We start from the raw sequence: 21,226 nt of genomic DNA, 5'->3' as shown, positions 1-21,226 counted from the left end.
TTTTCCCCAAGCACTTTGAAGTTTCAGGTGCTTTTCAAAATTACATCTGTGGGGCAGATGTGTTCTTGGAATTCTTTTACCTTATTTGTTATGATTAGGTCTCTTCTAGAAGAAGTGAAATAGACCGTGGGCTAACGGGCTAATTGGAAGAACTAGAGTTACTCATCTTTGAACGTTGTCCCATTGCTCTATGGCATGTACGTTTGTCTGCACGGGAAGGTGTTAAGGAAATTTTGTTGTTCTCTAGCTGAGTCACATTAATTTCTTCCCAAACTAGTTTGTTAGCAGACTTAGAATCCAAGGCAAGATGAAAACAATGAGAGAGACATACTAGAGAAATCAGAAAATACACGGTCTGCTGTTTATTGTGGGTCTAAGTAACTTCATAAAGATGAATTCATTTGTCTTTCAAATTCAAATGCCCACTGCATAAGACTTTATATAGTTCCACAGGAAGTATGTTTTACCACTGGATCAAGACACTTCTGTGTGCCGTAAAAAATGTTTTAAATGATGTAAGCTTACAATAAACAGCATAAGAAAAAAGAAAAAACATTTTCTTTCAGTGTACCTTTTTAAACCCTGCCAAGGTTTCCCCAGTGTAACACTTTTTTTCTCTAAATCTTTGAGCTCTCTCTTAAAGTTCGTGTTAGTTTAGAAGGGAAAAGGAGGAACATAAATGAAGCAGAAATACATTTGGGACACCCATAATGGAGCTATCAGCATTGACTATGATTAATATAGATAATTATGTAGATAAAGGTATGATCTGCCGTCTGTATAAGCTCCTGCGGGCACTGTTGCATTCTAGGTTTATTAAGCTTGAGAAATCCCTTCTACCTCAAAGGGGCACAGACGAATTGTCATTTAAACTACGTTCAAGGTGAAACAATATTAGTCTTTCCAACAGTGTAGCTCAAGTTACATTTAAGATTCCTCTAATTTTATCACACTGTCCTTAACACAAAGCTTGCCAAGCCTACAGGAGAAACTGTTGAATGGATGGAGAGACCCTGCCAGGGTGAAAGCAAAAAATTCAGTTCCTGTACTCTCCATGTTGCTTCTTTTTTCCTTGCGGCAATACTCCAAGGGAAAAGGGAGACTTGATGTTCTGTCTATCCCTTTCAGCTTCCTCATCCTCATCATATCTTTCATCCTCATCTTCATCTTCGCCTTCGCTATGGTGAGGGCTGGAATGCTGAGAGACAGAAGGTGATGGTGGCACTGATGAAGGCCTGGGGTACCTGAAACCTTCCGTCTGGCAGAGAGAGAAGCAAGTTGTATATATTATCACAGTGTTCCTCAGTTGGTTGTATAGAGCAATTTAAGGCTATCAACACTTCAAAGGAAAACAATGGTGGGGTGTAAGCTAGACCTGCTCTGCACTCTAAAATTAAACTGCCTTGAACCCAGACCCCCTCAGTCCTCCTCCACCACTAAGTACACGCTTGTATGGCAGTGATCTTTACAATGTGCTGCCCTTCCAGCACTGCTTTTTGCAAAATATGACTATCTTTATTGAGGCTTAAAACCGTCAACACAACACAAAATCCTTCTGTACTCTGTAGTCAGAATATTCTAACTGAAAGTCAGAATTCAGTCCGAAGTTTAAAAACTGTTTTCTAGTTATAATGTCACTATCTGCAAAACCAGAACCAAGCAAGGGATTTTGGCCTGAGCGTCATTTCTCCACCTTATTTAAAAAAAATTAGTTGTTCTCTGGAGGTGTCTGGAGGTTGGGTTTCAAGTAACATGGTTCTTAAACTGGATCTGAGCAGGCTCCCTTCTCAAATCAGTGCCATCGTGGACTATGCAAGAACTCTTTGAAGGCATGCCTTTACACTGACCCCTTGGAGTTCCAGCCACAGCCTCCTCCTCACATACCATGTTTAGATGATGGCAATACTTTGCCTTGCTTTCCCTAGAACATCCTTTCCCAGCTTCTCTTCTATCTGGTTTGTGCAGAACGTCTCCATAGCATTTATCATAGAATAAAAGAATCGTTTATGTTGGAAAAGACCTTTAAGATCGTCAAATCCAACCAGTAACCCAGCACTGCCAAGTCCAGCACTTCACTGGACAGCCTGTTCCAATGCTTAACAACCCTTTCAGTGAATAAATTTTTCCTAATATCCAGTCAAATACTCCCCTGGTGCAAATTGAGGTCATTTCCTCTCACCCTATCACTCGTTACTTGAGAGAAGAGACTGACGCCCACCTCACTACAACCTCCTTTCAGGAAGTTGTAGAGAGTGGTAAGGTCTCTCCTGAGCCTCCTTTTCTCCAGGCTAATCAATCCCAGTTCCCTCAGCTGCTCCTAAGACTTGGGCTTTAGGCTCTTCACCAGCCTTGTTGTTGCCCTTCTTTGGACATGCTCCAGCACCTCAAACAGAAGCAAAATTAGAAGCTGCCACTTTTCTAATAGGAACTTCAAGAGCCGTTTCCTCTGCTGGTCTGAAGTGGCACAGTCCCATCCAGGTCACTATAAATCACCTGAATAATGGTTCCTGCATTGCACTTTGTACTCCTACTGTTTGCATCTAATAGCATTACAACTCCTGACAGGAGCTTGTGTCTATAACTTGTTAAGCTTTTAACTATGAGTTTCTACTTCCCTTCAGTTAAAACAAAACTTGCAAACTCTCTTCTCTCTCACATACACGTGCACTCTGTTTCTCTCTTTCTTTGTAAAGTAGCTAAAATGCAGATGAACTCGTCTCCAAAAGCAGACCTTACCTTTGGTGGAGCACTTGGTTCCATCTCAAATTTATCTGGGAATGTTCTGCTGAGGGCCAAGTGTCTGGCATGGATGTAATACTGCAACATAAAAGAAGAAGCCTGTACAAGTCAAGGAAGTCTTGGGTAGAATTTAAGCAGGAGAAAAGGGAACATAAAATGAGAGTCTTCTAAAAGATGATGCTGAACAAAGGCTAAACATGTTTTCAGCTAAGGATAATTGAACTGATATCACTGCTTGTAACGAACACATTGCTGTGAAGTAGTGAGCCATTCATGTTAGATTCACATTGAAGTAGAGTCTGGAACAGAAGCTGCATAAGTTTTCTGTATGACTAAGATATATCAAGATGGAAACCAGCACTTGTCTCGATCAGTGTAGTTCTTAGCAGTGATAGGTATTCTTTATCCCTCTAGACAGAACTGGCTCTTTTTTAACCAGGAAAATTTACATCTTTAAGTGTGCATGTGCATACACATAAACTTTGGATGCGTCCTTGCATAGGAAGCATGTGTAACAGTTACGGAGAAGTAACATTTATGAGTTTACCGAGGCCTGGTATTCAAGAATTTGGCAAAAATATTTATGGATCCACTATATTCATGAGTCTCCATCACACGCATCAAAAAAATAGCTTCTTGTGTCAGGGTCTTATGCTGTGTTGGGAACCATATAAACAGAAAGGTTCTCACACAGGTATCAGAGCCAGACAAGGTCCAAAATAGTTACAAAACTGATATATGTGCATCCACTTCTTTGCTCCTGTGGACTTGAGAATACTGCTTCGCTGCTACCTTCATAGTAGGTGGTGCTGCAGTGTTTTCTGTATCAAATTAAAAACAGCATTTTGCCTTTAAGGCACAGATGTAGTTTAGGAGCGTTGAGGAGCCACAAGGCCCAGCAGCATTTTAGGAAGAACAGGTAGGATTTTTGAAAGAGTCCAGGTGACTTTGGAGCACAAATCCTACTTAGTGTAGAGTTGCCAGTGCTGTCAGAGACACAAGCTTTTTACATTGTCTTTAGCACAAGGATTACAAAGACCTCAGTGTGTCCAGCTTCTGCTCTAACCTATTCAGTTAAGTCATGTGTCTCTTTACCACTGGAGAATGGAAGCATTACACTGAAGTGTAAACGCAGGCTTTGCCTCTATCGCCTTTGAGAGGTGCTTTTCAGAACAGGGATGTTTTCTTGCACTGTAGCATGACACTGAAGGCTGCTAGTTAGGCCTGTGTGTCTGGAATTTTTAATACCTCTATTACATAGTTTCACACACCCTGCCGAGGTATCTCCAGTCCAACAGATCTGAGAGCCTCTCAGTTCGGTTTCTTTGGATGATCCTCTGGCGGCGGGACTGCTGGCAAAATCCATATAGGAACTGAGTCAACTGGTTGCATGATTCATCAGGTGAGCGGAACCTCCTGTCAACTATGTAGATGCCTGAAGGACACAGAAAAGGTGAAGATGAGTGGAACTGAAAATGGGTTCCGACTTCTTACATTTCCCTTCTACCCTCTATCACGTAGTCTTACAAACATTATATGTATTACATGTTCTTTTTAATGTTAGAAGGCAGCTATAACTGGAACACTTGTTACTATTCTGATGGAAAGGAAAACTGCAGAGAAATATGTACTTTTTATTTTAATTTTCTTTACCTTTCAGGCTGAAATTCAGAAAATTATTCAAAACTCAGAGGCTTTGCTTTTGTTGTGTAAGTATGTCCAAAAGGATTCAAGAGTTTCTGGAAAAAGATGTATTTATTTTATCTGCCATAATTTTTAAAATACTGACTGCTTAAAAAAAAATATGTAGTGCTTTCCTAGTTTGCAGTAGGATTTAGAAGTGTGGATGGTCAGAATCAGCCTGTAGGAGAGAGGCTGTGTTTTCTGTAGAAATACAACTGTTTCCATAGAGATAGCTAACTTGCATACATTAATCAATACATAATTCTGGCAGAGGGAGGACCAAGGTAAACTTTGTCTCTATGTCGTTTGTTGCCATCAATACTTTATTCTTGCCACCTTCCTTACACCAGGGTGTTGGGAAAAAGAGGGTACTAGACCTCAGATATCTTAATGGACAAGACAGACACACAACCACCTTAACTGAAGTGCCTGGTATCCAGGCAGGAATGTACAGTAAGTTACATCAATGCTTACATCTATGTTTTGGTAGAGAAGAGCAAGTGACCTGTGCTCTTGGTCTGTGACCTTTCTGAAGGTGTAACCAAAGTGATGAAATCAATCAACCAGGGATGTTGTTATATTATGGGAACATGGGGTGTACGAATCAGTGTATCTGTTGATCTGTATTTTAGTCTCTAGGTAATCATTAATGTGAACAAAACAATAGACTATGTGCTTCTGTCAGAAAAGGATGACAAAATGTGGTTTCGTGTAGTGGACTGAGAAAACTGGCCAGGACTGCCAAGATTAAGAGCCAAGTAGGTAAAAGGTAATCCCAGCAGGGGGAGATCGCAACCACTGACTCACGGACCACCAACCCAAGTAACACCACCTACTCAGAAGAGAACAATGGATAAGGACAACTGAGCCTGCGAAGCAATTTACACATGAAGCAAGCAAGTTTGTTCCAATCACCAAAGAGAATAATATCGAATATGTGTGGATAAAATGAATATGTATATTTTTAGTCTATATAAATCACATGAGAAGGTGTCTAAGGTATGCACGTTAGGAGGAGCGAACCCCCGTGCACCCAGCACCATGAATAAAGAACGCCTGCTCTTTAATACTAAACTGGTGTTAAAGAGTTGTTTCTGATTTTACCGTGTTTTTCGGTAACAAAGGCTCTCAAAGACATGTCTACCCAGGCAGGCAGGCAGGCAGGCATAGTTATATTTTGCAAATGGCTCGACCCTGCCCCTAGGTCAGGGCATAGCTGGGACTAGTGTGGAGCCGTCATTGCCTGGTTGTGCAGACAAGCCAAGGTACTCAGAAAGAGGCCCTAGTCTCAGCACATTTCCAATATTGGCCTGCCTGACACACCAGGAGCTGGCTACCCTCCTCCTCACCACAATCCAATAATGAACGACTTCTAAACCCTTATTAGCAGATTCTTATTTGTAAGTAGGTTCCTTTTATTTTCACAGGTTTATTTTTTAGCCTACATGATAATTTACTCTTTGTTTGGTGGGGGCAATTTCCAGTGGCCTCAAAGACCCGGTACATCCTTCTTGGACTTTTCAAAGAGAAGCAGATTTTTGTTGCTTCTTTTGAAGGGCTCAAAGTGTTGCACTGTAACCAGAGGCATTAAAGGGAAGCGCTGGGAGACTCTAGAGTAGTTTGAGGAGCTTTGATTTCAGAAGGATAAAGTAGGCGAAACGTTAAAGGGAGACAAAAGAGAGAGAACTTGGAATGGGTTTGGATAAATACAAAAGCTTGAATGGCTGGTTCAACATTCTGAGGTATTCAGAGCTCTGAATATATTCTCCCAATGAACTCCATTGCACTAGTGAAAGCACAAAATTGGGATCAACAGCATTGTTGCTGTGCTTTTTGCTTTCCTAACTCAGAGGTGGTAATTTGATATGGTGTTAAAAATTTTACCATAAGCCGCTGGGTCAGAGACATGTTCCTGCATGAAACAGCCGAATCCAGAAAGGTTTGTGGTTACACTGGGAATGCCCATCACAGTACATTCAGCTGCCGAAAGAAACAGACAAAACGTGTTTCAGGTCAATATGCTTTGAATGGTTTCACCTTGAGAGAAAAGAAGAAAAAGAAACAGGCAGACAGAAGGTCCCATAACACTAGAGCTGCTCTGAAAATGTCAAGTGAAAACAATTATGCTTTGTTGTGGATTTGGAGAAAAAGAAAAAAGAAAGAAAGAAAAAGAAATTTTAAAAAGCAAATTTCACACTGTTTTTGCAAACATATCTTTGTCTTTCCCAGCAGTCAAGTGCTGAAACAGAGAACTCCAATATACATTCTGGACTGTTTGTTTGGATTTTAAATTGAAGCCTGTTGTACAGATATGTCCACTAGTTGTTCACAACTATTTACAAAAGGGAATCTCTTAAGTGCAGGAGCATGTTAAACTTTGTATTTTGATATTCATTGTTTGTGAACTGGTCCCTACAACAAGAAAAAGACCCCCAACAAACCCCATCATTAACTTAGGACTGCATTCAAAGTAGATATAGGGCTAGTTTTACAAAATTAGGAAAAGTTTGCATCTTTTGTAGTTATTTCTGTCATTGCTGTGGCTAAGGATAACTGTTTACTCAGGCTTAAAGAGTTTTTGCTAGTGAACATAAGCCTAATCTAAGACAGCATACGGCTAAAGTAAATGGTCTTTGAAATTCTGAAAGCCATCTACATGGCTTTCATTCATATGACAATAAAACTGGTGTCTATAAAACAGAGCTTTAAATCTACCTTAAAAACATCACTTTTTGTTTCTGGGAGAATTAAATGGGTATCAACAAAGAGAATCACTTTTGCACTAGTAAAGGAAACTACCCTTTTAACTGGTGTAAACTGAAACTTTCCTCAAAACTGCTAAGTACCAGTCTAACTTTTCTGACTGGGTTACTTTAATGTACACTTCAAAATCATCCCTGGCTGTCACACTTTCTCTATACCTTAGCTGAGATTAGAACAGGAAGAGAAACTGCTGGAATTCAAGACAGTTGTCTTACTCGGAATTGAATAGCTTTCTTACTTGGCAAGAAATAGCTCTGGAGTATTACTAAATTTGCAAAATTTCTATTCTGATGCATTGGCTTGCAATAAATGCTCTCCAGAGGGGCACCTCGACTTTCAGATGTGTATCAAGACTACAGAAGGTATTTTGGAGCACATAAAAAACACAGGCACCTAGGCTTTGATCTTCATAGGCATTCAAATTCATAGTTTACACTGATTTCGTTCAGGTGTTGAGTGCCTTTTGTAAAGCTGGGCCAATATTTTTTTCCTGTCAGAACTACATGCTCTCTATCTTTAGAAATTTCCATTTAATTCTGTGAAATTGTCTACCACTGTATGTATTTGTGGTAAATATCTTAAATATGGTGTTACATAATTCTATCAAACTTAATTGTTATCTTGAATTAAATCCACTGAAGTACATCAGCAGGCAGCAGCAGATTTCTTGCACTACTTTTTCACTATGTACATTCCTCTAAATCTTCTTTTAAAATCCTTGAATCAAGTTAAGAATTAAGTTTAAAAAATTATTTTTTTTTCTAAAGCCACAGAAAATCAAAAGATTACATGTTAGTACGGGAAAGGGTCCAGCGCAGGGACAAATGTGAGTAGTTGTCAGTCAGTAGGTGCCATTTTATACCACCTGGCCCCCAAATATTGCCAGCAGTAAGACCTTTGCACTGCAGAAGAAACAGAGCCAAAAGAGTTTTTTCAGCACTCCAGAAGAAACTGCCTGCAAAGCTATTCTGCATCAGAGGAGTGGGTTTTCATCTTTTGATAATGGTTGTGTACAGATTGCCTACCTGGAGTGTAGCCCCATGGTTCATAGTATGATGGAAATACACCAAGGTGGCAGCCTCTAACGAACTCCTCATAGTCCAAGGGCAGCAATGGGCTTGTTGAAGAAAGGAATTCTGGATGTAGGATCACCTGAATATTCAAAATGTACATTAGAGGTGAAAGAAAACCATCACCAATACCTTCTAATTACCAATAAGCTTAAGCAATTTCTTTACTCTGGTCTTTTCCTGAGTATCTGGACAACACCCCCTTTGCCCATCTGTTATCTAATTCACTTCCCATACTAAAATGTATCCTGCCTGTGTGCAGTCTTGTGCTGGAAATAGTACTGATAATGAACCTTTTTTCTGGACAGGTCTTCACATATTTCCTTGTTGATCGAGGAAGACCATGTGCATTGAGAATTATGCCTAAGGCTGTGGCATTTAGTAATACTAAATTGATTCTCTTGGTCTGTTGTACCAAGGTACAGAGTATTGGGATGTCTCGTTCCAGAGAAGGACTCAGGAGGATATAGTACTTCTGAGCTTCACAGCATCCAACTGAAATTTAGAAATGCTTATGGTACTCAATGGAGCTCTCAAGAACTGAGAGAATTTTGAAACCAGATGTATTACAGCCCCACCATCACTATCCTGTGCCTAGGCTAACTAATCTTGCTAAGAAACAAAGCTTATTAACTTAGGCTTATTAACTTCAGGACCTAAGCTAATTTATCTGCATGACTCTGCAGGGCTTGGGGTCGCTGCCCCATATTCCACTGCTAAGTAGAGAAGTCCCTTGTGTATGCTGTCCAGTCAGGTTTGGGAGGAAGAAGTGTGAGGGAAAGGTTTAACCTTCTCTGGGCTTTTTTCCCCACATAAACATACTGCAGCCATTATTCCATGTCATGGATATGTTTTTATCCTTTCTTAATAATATAGTCATGCTACTCACTTGAGTAAATCAACACATGAACGTATTCAACCAATAAATGGGCTGTAAACCCATTATGCAAGCTTATTTGACCCCAGTGAACCAAATAAGATTTTCCATTGGCATTGCAGAGGCTATTTTTCACGTGCCAACTGTGTCTGCATGGATATGTCATACATCTCTCAAAATTACTTTCCATTTGAACTTTAAAGAATTTTTGTCTGTGGCATTCAGCTTATATAGTATTAAGCTTGTTCGTGCAGCAGGTGATTTTCCAGTGGTAATGACAATTTTGTACAAGTTTGGCATATACATAGCCAAACAAGTCTGCTGAGAAGCAGGAAGAGGTGCCTGCAGTGTTATATGCTATCTGCTTTCTAATGACATCAAGCAGTTAGTTCTGAGGAATTTTTAATTACATTTATAAGCAATATAAATGAGAATATGTTAAGCCAGGAAGAAGCAACTAGGAAGTTGAAGAAAATGTTACTCAGTTATTGTCATGGGGTCAAGAGCCAAAACACTGAGAATAAGTGATATGTCATTTCAGAGATACTATGGATTTGACTTTAAACAGAAGGTTTGGAAGAGGAAAAAATTGCAATTTTAGATTTTACTTTGAATAGATAGATGATGAGGTAGTCATAGTTAACAGAGAATAACAGAGATTGCCAGACCAAAAAAACCTTTGGCAGACTTGTGAAAGTGGGAGCTGATCATTTCTATGGTCTGGCAAGATAGACGTGGAAGTAAGAAAAGTATTTATTTACATATATTTAGCTTCAGCCCTTGATGTAAACATGAGCACAGCATGAACAGGAAGTATTTCTGCTTGGGATCAAAGCCCTGGTTACCTTCTATGGCAAATGCTGAGTGTCAGGGTGCTGCTCGTAAGAGATGAACTCCAGAAATATCTGTGCTTAAACTCTGGACCTCCAGTTTTAAGCAAATGAATCTATTACAGGGTTTTATATCTGGGTGCAAACAACCTGTGGCACTTTCCAGATTTCAGGAGTAGTAGCTCCTCATTCAGTACAGGAGGCAGCAATGAAAACAATTCCCTAACGTCAGATTTCTAACTTGAAATTAACTTGGTTAAACAGCAACTGAGGATATCTGTGAAGTGAGTAGTTGTTACTCCTGGAAAGAGAGGAAGAGGGAAGAAGCACTCTATTAGTATAATACTGCCTATCAATAATCTGACTGCACTCCCAATGCTAATGATCCAGACTGAGAGTGTTGAAAGAAATTCCATTTTATATCTAAAATGAAAATGACAGAATGTACCTTTACTCTGTCTGTACGGTTATTGAAAAGGCCAATGCGTCGGATGGTATTGAGTATTGGATCATTGCTGTCGTCAATCATGTTGTGAGTGGTCACTGGAGGCAGACAGTGTCGCTAAAGAGAGAAAAGGCAACCCGTAAGCCAGACAAAACTGTTGGCAAAGAGGCCTGTTACCATTTTCTAAGGTTACTGGAAGACAGTGGGAGATTTTTTCATTGATGTGGATAGGTTTTTACCCTTTCATTTTAAGGTACGAAAGGAAAGTTATGATCAAATAATGTTGTCTTCTACATAACTAAGGCCACAAATGAGACCATAAAATCTGTCATAGGACTTGTTTCATTCACCTCAAAATAAATGCATTTGTACTAACTTTTAGAAAGGCTTACCATTTAATTTTAAATTATTTAGTCAATACGTTACATCCCTTTAAGAGATTGATTTTACATATTTAATAAAAATGCAAAAATACAGGCTTCAGGAACAATGCAAAGTTCACACAGTGCAGAAGAAAAGAATCAGGGATTTTGGTGTCCTGCACATGACTGGGGGAATATCCATTGATTCCCCAAAGGAATTACTTTGGGTCATAGTCTCATTAAAAATGATCACAGGTGATTTTTAAATGTTACCAATGAGAAGTATATTTGCTGAAAACTTCTTTTTCAATGCACGCATATCACTATATGTCATATACAATCCTTGTACATAGTCATGTTTATCATTTATACTAGATGTTTGTGTAAATAAAACATTTTCTGACCTGAGTTGAAAAGATGGCTCTTTTCATAATGGTTATATCATCTCGGTCAAGAATCTTGTTCAAGTCTGGAATTTCTCCTCTGCAGAGGCAACACAGAGCCTATTTTACCAAATGACTTATTATCAGATGTATAAACAAAATGAAGAAACAGAAAACAAGGTCTGATCTGAAATCTGCTGATGTCAACATGAATCTTTCCTTTATTTTCATGGCCCTTCTATATTCCCTACATTTTGTTCTCCCATACCCTTGCTGACTTTCCAATTAGCTTCCAAAAAAGCTAAAAAAATTATATTTTTTTTCTATTTTTCAGAAATGCCTTGTTTTTGCTGGAGTTCCAGTCATCTCATCTGTGCTCTAGGTCATTCACTTCCAACTGTCTTTTGAAAGCATATGACTAAGCCACTAGTACATCTTATTTTGGTGCTTTTTTAAACTGAGGTAGCTAATTTTTGAAAGCAAGCAAGCCTTTATATTACTTAGACATCATGTATGTCCCTTAAGACTCTTTCCATAATGGGGTGCTAGTACCTTTAAATTTTTTCTCTGTGATTTCCCTATTGAACAAGTTACCCGTATACGGAATAGAGGGTCCCATATCCTTCTCCTATGCCCTCCATATGGATGTAAAAATTTCTTACACAAAGAGTAGAAGCACAGAAAGACCACAGGTAAGCCAGCTGAATATGTGGCTCTGCAAGACAGAGCAAAGTAACCTACACACTCACTTTAGCAGGGCATTGTACAGCTTCTTTCCAAACTTTTCTTTCACAGATTGTGCAGTGTCCCTAGGAAAATAAATAAATATATGTATAAAACAGAAGAATCCAGGAAAAAGACAGAAAAAAAGAGATTCCTGCTGTTGGAAATTAAACTGTGCTTTCATGTATACTGATGGAATCAAGAATGCAGCAGCAGAGGTCTGGTTCTCAAAGCTTTTTTATCCAGCCAGCAGCCATACTGATGGATTTCAACACAACGGAGGATTTGACCTGCATCCAAAGATGAATGCACAGTGAAAGCCAGGAGCAGACCTCGCTAGTGATTACTTCTAATATTTTGCTCTGTGTAGACCACGCTTTAATCTCAGCTATGAAAAACAGAGCGTATATATGACTCTACATAGAGAAACATGATCATTAACATTGGACACTAATCAAGACTGAGAGGTCTCCAATCTAACTTGACCTAGTAGAAAGACGTAAACAAGTTAAATAAATAGGGATTTTAAAGCAAGATTCTCCTTTCACTTTCTGCCCTATTGCCTAGCTCAAAGACTTCTGAAAACAAATGTTAGACTAAAAGGTTGTTTGCCATAAATTAGTTTGCAAACCAAAAAACTTCCTGGAAAGTGCAGGCCATGTTTTAAGCTAATAATAAAGCCTGTGCCAGACAAATGTTATACTTTAGCTAAGAAAGAACTCCAGTGAACAACTCTTCTAAATGCAAAAAGCCATTTATATTATCCTGCCCCAGTTGAAATAACTTGAAAGTACAGCTGGAAATGCCGTTGTCAAAGTAGTAAATGCCCTCTCAATTTGAGCAAAACACCCACTTCATGGAACTTTTCCTGCCTTTCTGATTTCCAAGAATTATACTTTAGGCTAAGACAAAACTTGTTAAGTGAAATCCTGAACTCTACCAAGCTGAAAATCCACATACTTGTTAGTTACTCTTTCTCCCAACTCACATAGACACTATAGTGGATGGGTTAATTTTGGATGAGTTGTAAAGCAGCTAAATGTCAAACCAAATTGATCCAAATCCCAGCAAGCTAGTTCCCTCATGACAATATTTTCATAGAGTCATGCCATGAACAATATCCAAAACTTAAACCCAGATAGGATAGAATGCTGGAAACAGCATTTTTTGCATGATTTCCCATCTTTAGGTTTGCCTTTACTGTTACTATTGTGCCTGCATTACTGAGTACCAGAGAAATAACCATGTAGTAGAGATACAACAGGCAAAAACCTTTGCATATTTCATTTAATTTAAACTTTCCTAATATCCATATATGATTTATTTAATATGTACCTGTTGTATCATATTCAAACATTACATACTTTTTCTCAAAGACAAAGCAGAGGTCAAAAGCACTTGGTGCAAGCATGGCTGTTTCCCACTGCACATTATTTTCCTACAGTTCTTGTGTACAGGTTTGTCTGGCTATGTTACTCCACTTTAGCCATCTATAGTTTAAGCTAGTTGCACCGATCCTCCATGCATCCAAGAGGGTGACGGTACATTTCAGAGCATGATTCCCTTCACTCCTCTTAGACACTTCCTGAAGTGGTATAGGGTGAAACATCACTTGAAGTGAACCATCACTCTCCACCAGCAGTGAAGGCAGCTCAGATGCATTACTTTTAGGAAGCCAGAGTTGGACAATCAATTCCAACCTCTGCATTTGTGGTACGTGTTTCCAGAGTCGTAACCAGGCAGAATGTTTTCTGTAAGTCCCAAGAAGTTGCTGTGTGATGACTTCAGGGATAATCCTATCTGTCTTCTTTTCCAGATATGGCAAAGGCTACATTATTTCAATAATCCTTGTTAAACTATTTCTGTCACTGTTTTTGGGTAGGTTTAGTATCTATTAATCAAAGACTTCAACTTGATTACTGATATCCAGAAACTGAGCCAGAAATCATCTGCTGGAGGCAGTTAATGAGATAACAGGAAAAATTGTATCCTTCTCTTACACAGTGCCTTTCATCTGCAGACCTCTAAGTCGTTTAGATTTCTATCATTTTATAAATATAGAACTGGCATCAAAAAGAGGTTAAACAGTGAGACACAGGCATAAAAGCAGAAGCTAGGTCTTGTGGGTTTCACTCCCTTAGCTATAAGACCAGCTTCCTTACTTCTGCAGCAGAGTTTAACCGCTCTAGCCACCTGATAAGATGCACATTTCCATTTCCCTGCTTAGATACTTAATCTGTAAATATGTTGAGTGAAATGGCATTTTTCACTTTTTTAAACAAAATTAGTCCTTAATAACCCACCACTACTTTTCTTTATGAATCTGAACCTTCAATTTTGCCATGTCTCTTAGTTTAGAAGTACCTCATAATGTGTCTTTTCCTATATAGAATCACATAGCAGTCAAAGTGAAGTGAAAGCTAAGTGTGCTCCTGCTTTGTTTTTTTTGTTTGGGAAGTTGTAAAATTAAATCTGTTTACCTGAGAAGGGCTGTGACAATTTTCCCTTTATAATTTTAAGTTTCATTGCTTGGGTATGGCCATTGATTATTGTAGGCTATATAGAAAATTACACACAATTGTTATCAACTGTTATTCTGCTGGATTAGACAATACAATTTCCATATTTCTAATTAAAAGAGGACATGTAATTAAGTTCTTTTTCCCACTGGTGGCAGAGAAGCTCACTCTGATAAACTAGCAGGTGGTCCTTATTTTGTGGAAGCTCAATGGCATGTCTAAAGGGAGTATTAGAAACAGTCAGAAGACATCCAGAACACCATTTTTTCTGGAACCTTTGACTTTGTCACTGCAAAACAAGTACTATTTGCTAACCTGTTACAGAGAACAACAAGGCAAGTTTACTAAAAATAACGTAGGACAAAAAAAAAAAGATAAATATTTGCCCTTATGTATCACTCCATCTCTTTTACCCCCACAAATACATTCTAGTTACCCACAATCTTGATTTTAGCAGACCAAAAAGAAAGAGCATATTCTTCATCAGAAACTTTTGCATGTCTCCTCAGTTCACTGTACAAGGCCCTCAGTGAGAATGGCAGTTACCAGAGCTGCTTCCGGACTGCTTGTCCTTTCAGGGTTTCCACATTGAAATTGTTTGTCTTGGCTGGCATGATGAAGAACACAACAACTGTAACATCAGTCTTATGAACCTACATGGACACAAGATAGAGAGAAAAAAAAAATCTCACTACGAGGTATCACAGCCGACTTCAACAGTAAGAATTAGTCACAGGAAAAGCCAATGCACTTTTACTGGTTGTTCAGGAAGGCTCTGATCTTATAACTCTCCCTTCAGCTGTGAAGTTTTTGTCAAGTCAGAGATATAGCTGAGGATAGATACAGGTGAACAGATGTCACCTGATTCCAATTTGGGCAATAGAGATCATCCTGACTTCTTATGGTTTAGAGGCCATGGCTTAGGAGGTGAATATAAACGACAAAAAATAAAAGTCCTACACACATTTTCTCACCTGACAGTTACCTGTCAGTAACTATTTAAATAAAAGCTAAGGGTGAACTCTGTTAGAGCTGCAAAAATTAAATTATTTTTAATTGCCTCCACTCTAAACTTTAGAGACATAAATATGCTATTAGCATACCTTCTCTCAGATTGAGGTACAGGGAAATGTACAGTATAAAATAACCTATGGTAGTCATCTATCATTTTACGTTTCTTCCCTTCCCCTTCTTCAAGGCAGGTTCAAAGTCCATCATGCTATGATCTCAGTGTGTATTAACAATCTGTCCCAACATTCATATTTTATTTCCAAAATGTTAGTAAGGTTTTCAAGTAGCAAAGGGAAAGGACTCTATAAAATAAAATAATTCCATCTAATGCTATGTATTTTTTAGGCTCAGGCACATCAGTGGGATTTGTTTAAGAAGCACCACCATTCCCAGATTCACAAGTAGTACAGGTATTCTGCTGTTCCCAATGGAATTACCTCTTGAAATAATTACACAGCAAGTGTTCTTTGAATAGCTAATCAAGTGCTGGCATGCATGTGGGAACCATAATGCAATAATGCCAGCCTCAGCTTATGGGAAAAGCAAGTCCCAGTACACTGCTCTAAAGAGATTTGGAAAACTAGCCTGTTTCCTTTGACTTTCCATCAGCTTAGCTTGTCATTGATGGTGTATAAATCATTAGACACAATAAGAGATCGCTGCAATCATTGCTCAAGCATGAGACCTCCCACATTATCAGCATTTATAGTTAATAGCTATGTAATTGCCATTAACAGATAGTTGATGTTGCACAGCATTGCCAAACAACAGAAGTCAGTTGTGGAAGAAATACTTAAGTTAGGTGAGGTGACCAGTTGTGTGAGTGAATGGATTAAGTATTTCCAGAAAGTCCACATGCTCTAATGGCATATTAACAGAAGGCAGCGGTAGAACAAGTTTACTTAGGGCTTTGAACATTAATATTATTTCAGCCCTGCTGACAATACAGTATCAAGATTTTAATCCAGATTTTCCATATCATTTAAAAAGCAGAGTACAAAAGACAGTGTCTGGGAGAATAGTCAATTGATCCTTGCTAGATGACTGAAAACTGATTAGCATTTTTCTTATTTTTTATTTTGAATGTATTAGTCTTTGGGACACACCTGGAGACATTTTCAGTGACCTCATTTGTAGGTGGTAAGTGTTCTGCTCTTTGATCGTGACAAGGTCTAGATCTTACCTTCATTAAGGTACTCCATAAAGGCATTTAGAAACATTACACTCATTTTTTTACCTGAGAAAACAGACGCTTATTCATCAGGTCACTGCCATACTGTGAATTTTAATGCAAGATTCCCATCCACTGGGATAATAGTACTCAAAAATTTAAAAGATCATGGTCAGGTCCTAAAGAATTAAGCAATTTCCTTAAAAATATTTTTTTTAATTGCATCGTTAAAGGATTATTTTATTTGCCTTCTAATATGTAAGCCTTCGGGGTAGATCCTTGAATCATATTTTCAGTATTTTTCTCTAAAAACAAGGGAAGTAACCATGGATTAACTTCTTGAACCATGTAATCAAGTATTTTTAAGCAGCCTGAGAGTAATATACTCTGATGATTCAGGGAGAGAGCTTTATGAAAACGCTGACTATCCCATAATTATTTTCCTATAAACCAGAGTATGGAAATTCTTACAGCTGACCTCCATAATATTGTAAGTTTGAGCACAAGCTCTATCTTATCTACATTTGCAGAAGCTTTCTTACCCTCAGCAAAAAGTTTAATCTTGATAAGGCTTCCAGAAACATATCAGCTCCTTTGTTGGAAAACTCATATCTCCCAGCAATGAAGAAAAACAAGGTCTTCTCAAGACTGAAATCAAGGTGGCTGAAACCAAGCAAACAGAGAAGTGCAAAGTATTTCTCAAGTTATAATCAAACAAAACACACAACAGCTTTCTATTCTGGAGGAATTTATCATCTCAAGAAAATAATGAAAGTGAGGCTTTTCTGCTGTTCTCTAAATTAAGATGACTATCTTAACCTGTTAAACTGCATCTTGGGTAAAAAATGACAAAATCAAGACCTTCTGCCTGATCCCATAATCTGTTAAGCAGAGCTAGAACTGGTGTCTAAAATTCCTTTAGCTTCCGAGGAATCCCAGATAGGTATCTGTATAAGTTGGTAACATTTCACCTCCTTTATGAAGAACTTGGTAAGTCTTCCTGCTTTGGTTCTTGCTTTAGATTGTGTTGGACAACCATTGCCAATTTTTGAAAAGTAAAAGCATACCCATAGAAATGACCTCGAATGAACTCTTGGATCCTAGCCTTGTACATGGAATGCAAATTCTGAAACTCATGCATTGCTGAAAATTTCTTAATGTTCAAGCCATTTGGGGTGACAACATCTGGAAAAGCAGAGAAAAGGCAGAGGTAGACATCTTCAGAGTCAGAGAAACCTTTAAGGAAAGAACCAACCTGTCTTTGAGTTGTCAGTATGTGAACAGGCTACGTACTCTTATTACTTATGGGTAGGGAACAGCACCGTCTAACACAATGGTATCCACCGGTTTACCCCACAAACCTATTGCATGTGGCACTCCACTGTCTCCAGCATTGAAGTGGCTTTGTACCATTTTGACTTGTACTCAACATTAGCATAGACCCTGCTGAACTGTAAGGTCTCCCCATGCCTATTTGTCCTGCCAAGACTTAAGTAACATCTCCATTTAGCCATATGGGTTTTGTGCCATGTGCCCTTCATCTCTTTATTCTTGATAGCACTGTTTCCTGCTTTATCACTATGGATTGAAAGCTCTTGAAAGCAGAAACTGTGCTGTGCTATGCACTTGTTTACTGCATGGCATAAGAGAAGTCTGTTCTGCCAAGGCTTCTGAGGATTTACAAGGGAGGTAAAGGGAGAACAAAAGAAACCTTTTTAAAAAGACCACCTTTCAGTAATCTGCTGGATCTCTGCTAAAAATAGCCACAGAATAAGATGCTTTACACTTTTATGGTTGCTATCCTCAAAGATTCCAAAGCATCTTACAATTAAAATTTGTTCATCTCCAGTATCTTCTAAGACAGAGTTATAGGATATACATAGAATTATAACCAACCAACACTGAAATTCAGCCACTCTTCACCTTTCTGGTAGAACACAGCAGCCTTTTAAAAGCTTGCCCTAAATCTAGTTGAAGTAAATGGAAAGAATGCCATTTTCTTTTCTTTGAGTTGGCTTATGAAAGCCATGTATGGAAATAAAAGGGGAGGTCAGTTCCTCGGCAGATGTATTTTACAGTAACACAACTGGCTTCAGTAAATGTATACTGACTTACGATACCAGAGATTCTTCAAATAAAATAATCTTCAAAGAAGCACAAAACACTAATTATTAGAGGGTGCACTAGTGCTGATTTCATACCTGTTCTCCTTGCAAGTGTCATCAGGTGTCTAGTAACCACAACCACTAACTGTAGTAATTTTAAAAGTTCCATGCATCATCCAAAGGAGTTTCAGTAAGATATCATTCCCAACCACACATGTTTCATGCAAACAAAACCATCTCCTTTGATCTCAGTGCATATGGTTAACTCCCCCCCATACATCAGGGTTACTGATGGGAGTACAGTCTCTTGCTTGCCACCGATACAGGACTTGATAATTACTTGTTGTGCTCTTTCGGTCAAGAATGCTTGACATTCAGGGTTTCCCACGCCTTCCTCTAAAAGTAGGTGCTTACATGTCTAGCACTAAGCATCTGACCTAATACAAAACTGTCTCTTATTTCTGGAGAGACTTAAGGAGACGCCTTTAAAACATCTGTGGCTCCTTTGGTTGTTTACATATCAAGATGATCTTAAAATAAGTACAATCAGTTCTCCATATGCTCTCCAGTGTACTTGCTTGACATTTTTCATGCAAATGCCATGGCCATTTTTAATTACTTCCTTGAAATTTAGTCTGCTTTAGCAGTATATGTATTTCCCTGACAGGTAAGTGATCTCTGATTACTCCTTATCTAGTAAACTGTTTTGAGACTCTCTAGGTTGAACAGCAGTAGATAAAAATATAACCTTTATTAGTAACCATGCAACATCAACAACTTTGATGGATTTGTCTTGAAATAGCAGTGGTTTGACAGTGGCTTGACAACCAAACCAGTGGTTGAACACCACTTCAAACTGAAGACCAGCCTTTACCAGGAAATCTTTTCTGTTAGGTACTTGGGATTTGGTTCCCAGTGACAAGAAAGGAGAATTTTTTGGTGGGCCTGACAAGCAAACTTCTGTTCTTATCTTCTGCTGTCCAGCACTAGGAGCTGCTCTGAACAAAGACCTATGTGGCCTAATATGAGTGAGGGATCTCTTTGTCTTTACCAGAACATATCTTCTCATTCCTCTGACCTGCTTCTTGTTCAGCATGGAAGAACTGGCTCATGCAGGACATAGCTTTGAGACTGCAACCATTTCAAGCTCTTCCCAATAAAGTAAGAATCCTTGACTTTGTATTTCTGACCAGTTTCCATCCACTGTCTTGCATTTATTTATCAGGGAGTTTTGGACACTCTCACCCATTATCAGAAGCCTGTATATAACCTGCTCCCATGTTCTTCGATTCAACTGCAGCTTCCCATACCCCTTCATCAGGATAGGGGCTCAGTCCACCTCTTATTTAAGCCTGTGAGATACAGAACAGATATGGTGGCCCAAAGCATCCGGTTCATTATTTCTGCTCAATTTACAATAATATTTTGAATATATGTGAAGCAATGTGCCTTTTCCCTAGGGAAGAAGTGATGAAAGAGAGCTTTGCTCCTATTTTAAAGGTTTTGGGTTTTTTTGTTTTCTAATTATTTAATGACATTTTTGTTTTAAAATTGTCCCAAGTAGGTCACATCAGAATGATCTGACTTCTGTATTTATAGGAAAGAAACTAGCATTTATTTAAGAAATAATAGCACAGTATGATGTTTTCTGTTGATAAGTCACTAAGATTCAAGGTTGACTCATACTTTTTCAGAGTTTTCTTCTATGATTTTGATCAAATATTTACAGATATGAAGTCTAGATCTAGATCTTAACTGATATATAAGTCTCTTGGAATTTTGATTCAAAGTCTTCTCTACTGCAAATGAGAAATGTTTCATATCTGAATGAAAATATTAGAGATCCCAAATCAGTTTTCAAATCAAGGGAGTATAACTTATAATCACTGACAAAATCTTGCATGATACATCAAAGAGGACAGGTTCAACATCAGATAATCAAGCTTTTGACAAATATGGTTTGATAAATTATTGATCAAATAACAACAGCAGCAAGTGAAATCAGCATAATGGAAGCAGTCGTTCTGCCAGGTTTAGACTGGCAAATTGGCCTTTGTCCTGGTGCAAAAGCTGTTTGTGCAATCATGTCTATTGAATTTTAAAAGGGCTTTTCCAAGATTTATAATTTAAATTATAATCAAAGTTTAATGTTAATGAGAAGTAGCAGAGACTCCTCTACTTACCACATTACCTCAGTTATTTTTAGTTACGACTTTGTTATGAAGTTTACATCTCAATAAATTCAAATGCAAACAAAAGTTAATTGTGTCAATTCTACATCTCCCTTTTAAAAGTTTGTTTTAAAGTGGATTGAGAAGTGTACAAATTCTTTCAGTATTCACATTCCTTTGCAGAATTCAAGCTTAATGATCTACTGAAGGACTGCTGACCTTTCTGAACAGCCAACATCTATGTTGATTTCACAACTTCAGAGCGAATAAATGTATAAGAATACACTCTTACAGAGTTTATTTGTGGCCTAAGATTCAAAGAAACTATTAAAATACTTATTCCCATCGGAACATATTTTCCACTTATAATTTCT

At 38.3% G+C, this 21,226-nt stretch overlaps 1 protein-coding gene across 3 annotated transcripts in view; it reads right to left on the bottom strand.

The window, feature by feature from the left end:
* Positions 1-339: 339 nt before the first annotated feature.
* Positions 340-21,226, bottom strand: part of GYS2 (glycogen synthase 2) — a 56,100-nt gene continuing 35,213 nt past the window's right edge. For all 3 annotated transcript variants that reach the window (XM_064460142.1, XM_009510505.2, XM_064460148.1), the window contains exons 6-16: positions 17,644-17,761; positions 17,119-17,239; positions 14,941-15,047; positions 11,902-11,961; positions 11,174-11,252; positions 10,411-10,524; positions 8,211-8,337; positions 6,307-6,402; positions 4,011-4,174; positions 2,737-2,817; positions 340-1,258 (exon numbers count right to left, since the gene is read on the bottom strand). In XM_064460142.1, the coding sequence (XP_064316212.1) occupies positions 1,037-1,258; positions 2,737-2,817; positions 4,011-4,174; positions 6,307-6,402; positions 8,211-8,337; positions 10,411-10,524; positions 11,174-11,252; positions 11,902-11,961; positions 14,941-15,047; positions 17,119-17,239; positions 17,644-17,761 (1,289 nt within the window). In that variant the 3' untranslated portion in view covers positions 340-1,036. The remainder of the gene's footprint in view (positions 1,259-2,736; positions 2,818-4,010; positions 4,175-6,306; positions 6,403-8,210; positions 8,338-10,410; positions 10,525-11,173; positions 11,253-11,901; positions 11,962-14,940; positions 15,048-17,118; positions 17,240-17,643; positions 17,762-21,226) is intronic.

The sequence above is a fragment of the Phalacrocorax carbo genome, chromosome 1, assembly GCF_963921805.1.
Source record: "Phalacrocorax carbo chromosome 1, bPhaCar2.1, whole genome shotgun sequence".
NCBI lineage: Eukaryota > Metazoa > Chordata > Aves > Suliformes > Phalacrocoracidae > Phalacrocorax > Phalacrocorax carbo.
The sequence above is the reverse complement of the archived record's forward strand: the minus strand, read 5'-3'. Positions and strand labels throughout refer to the sequence as shown.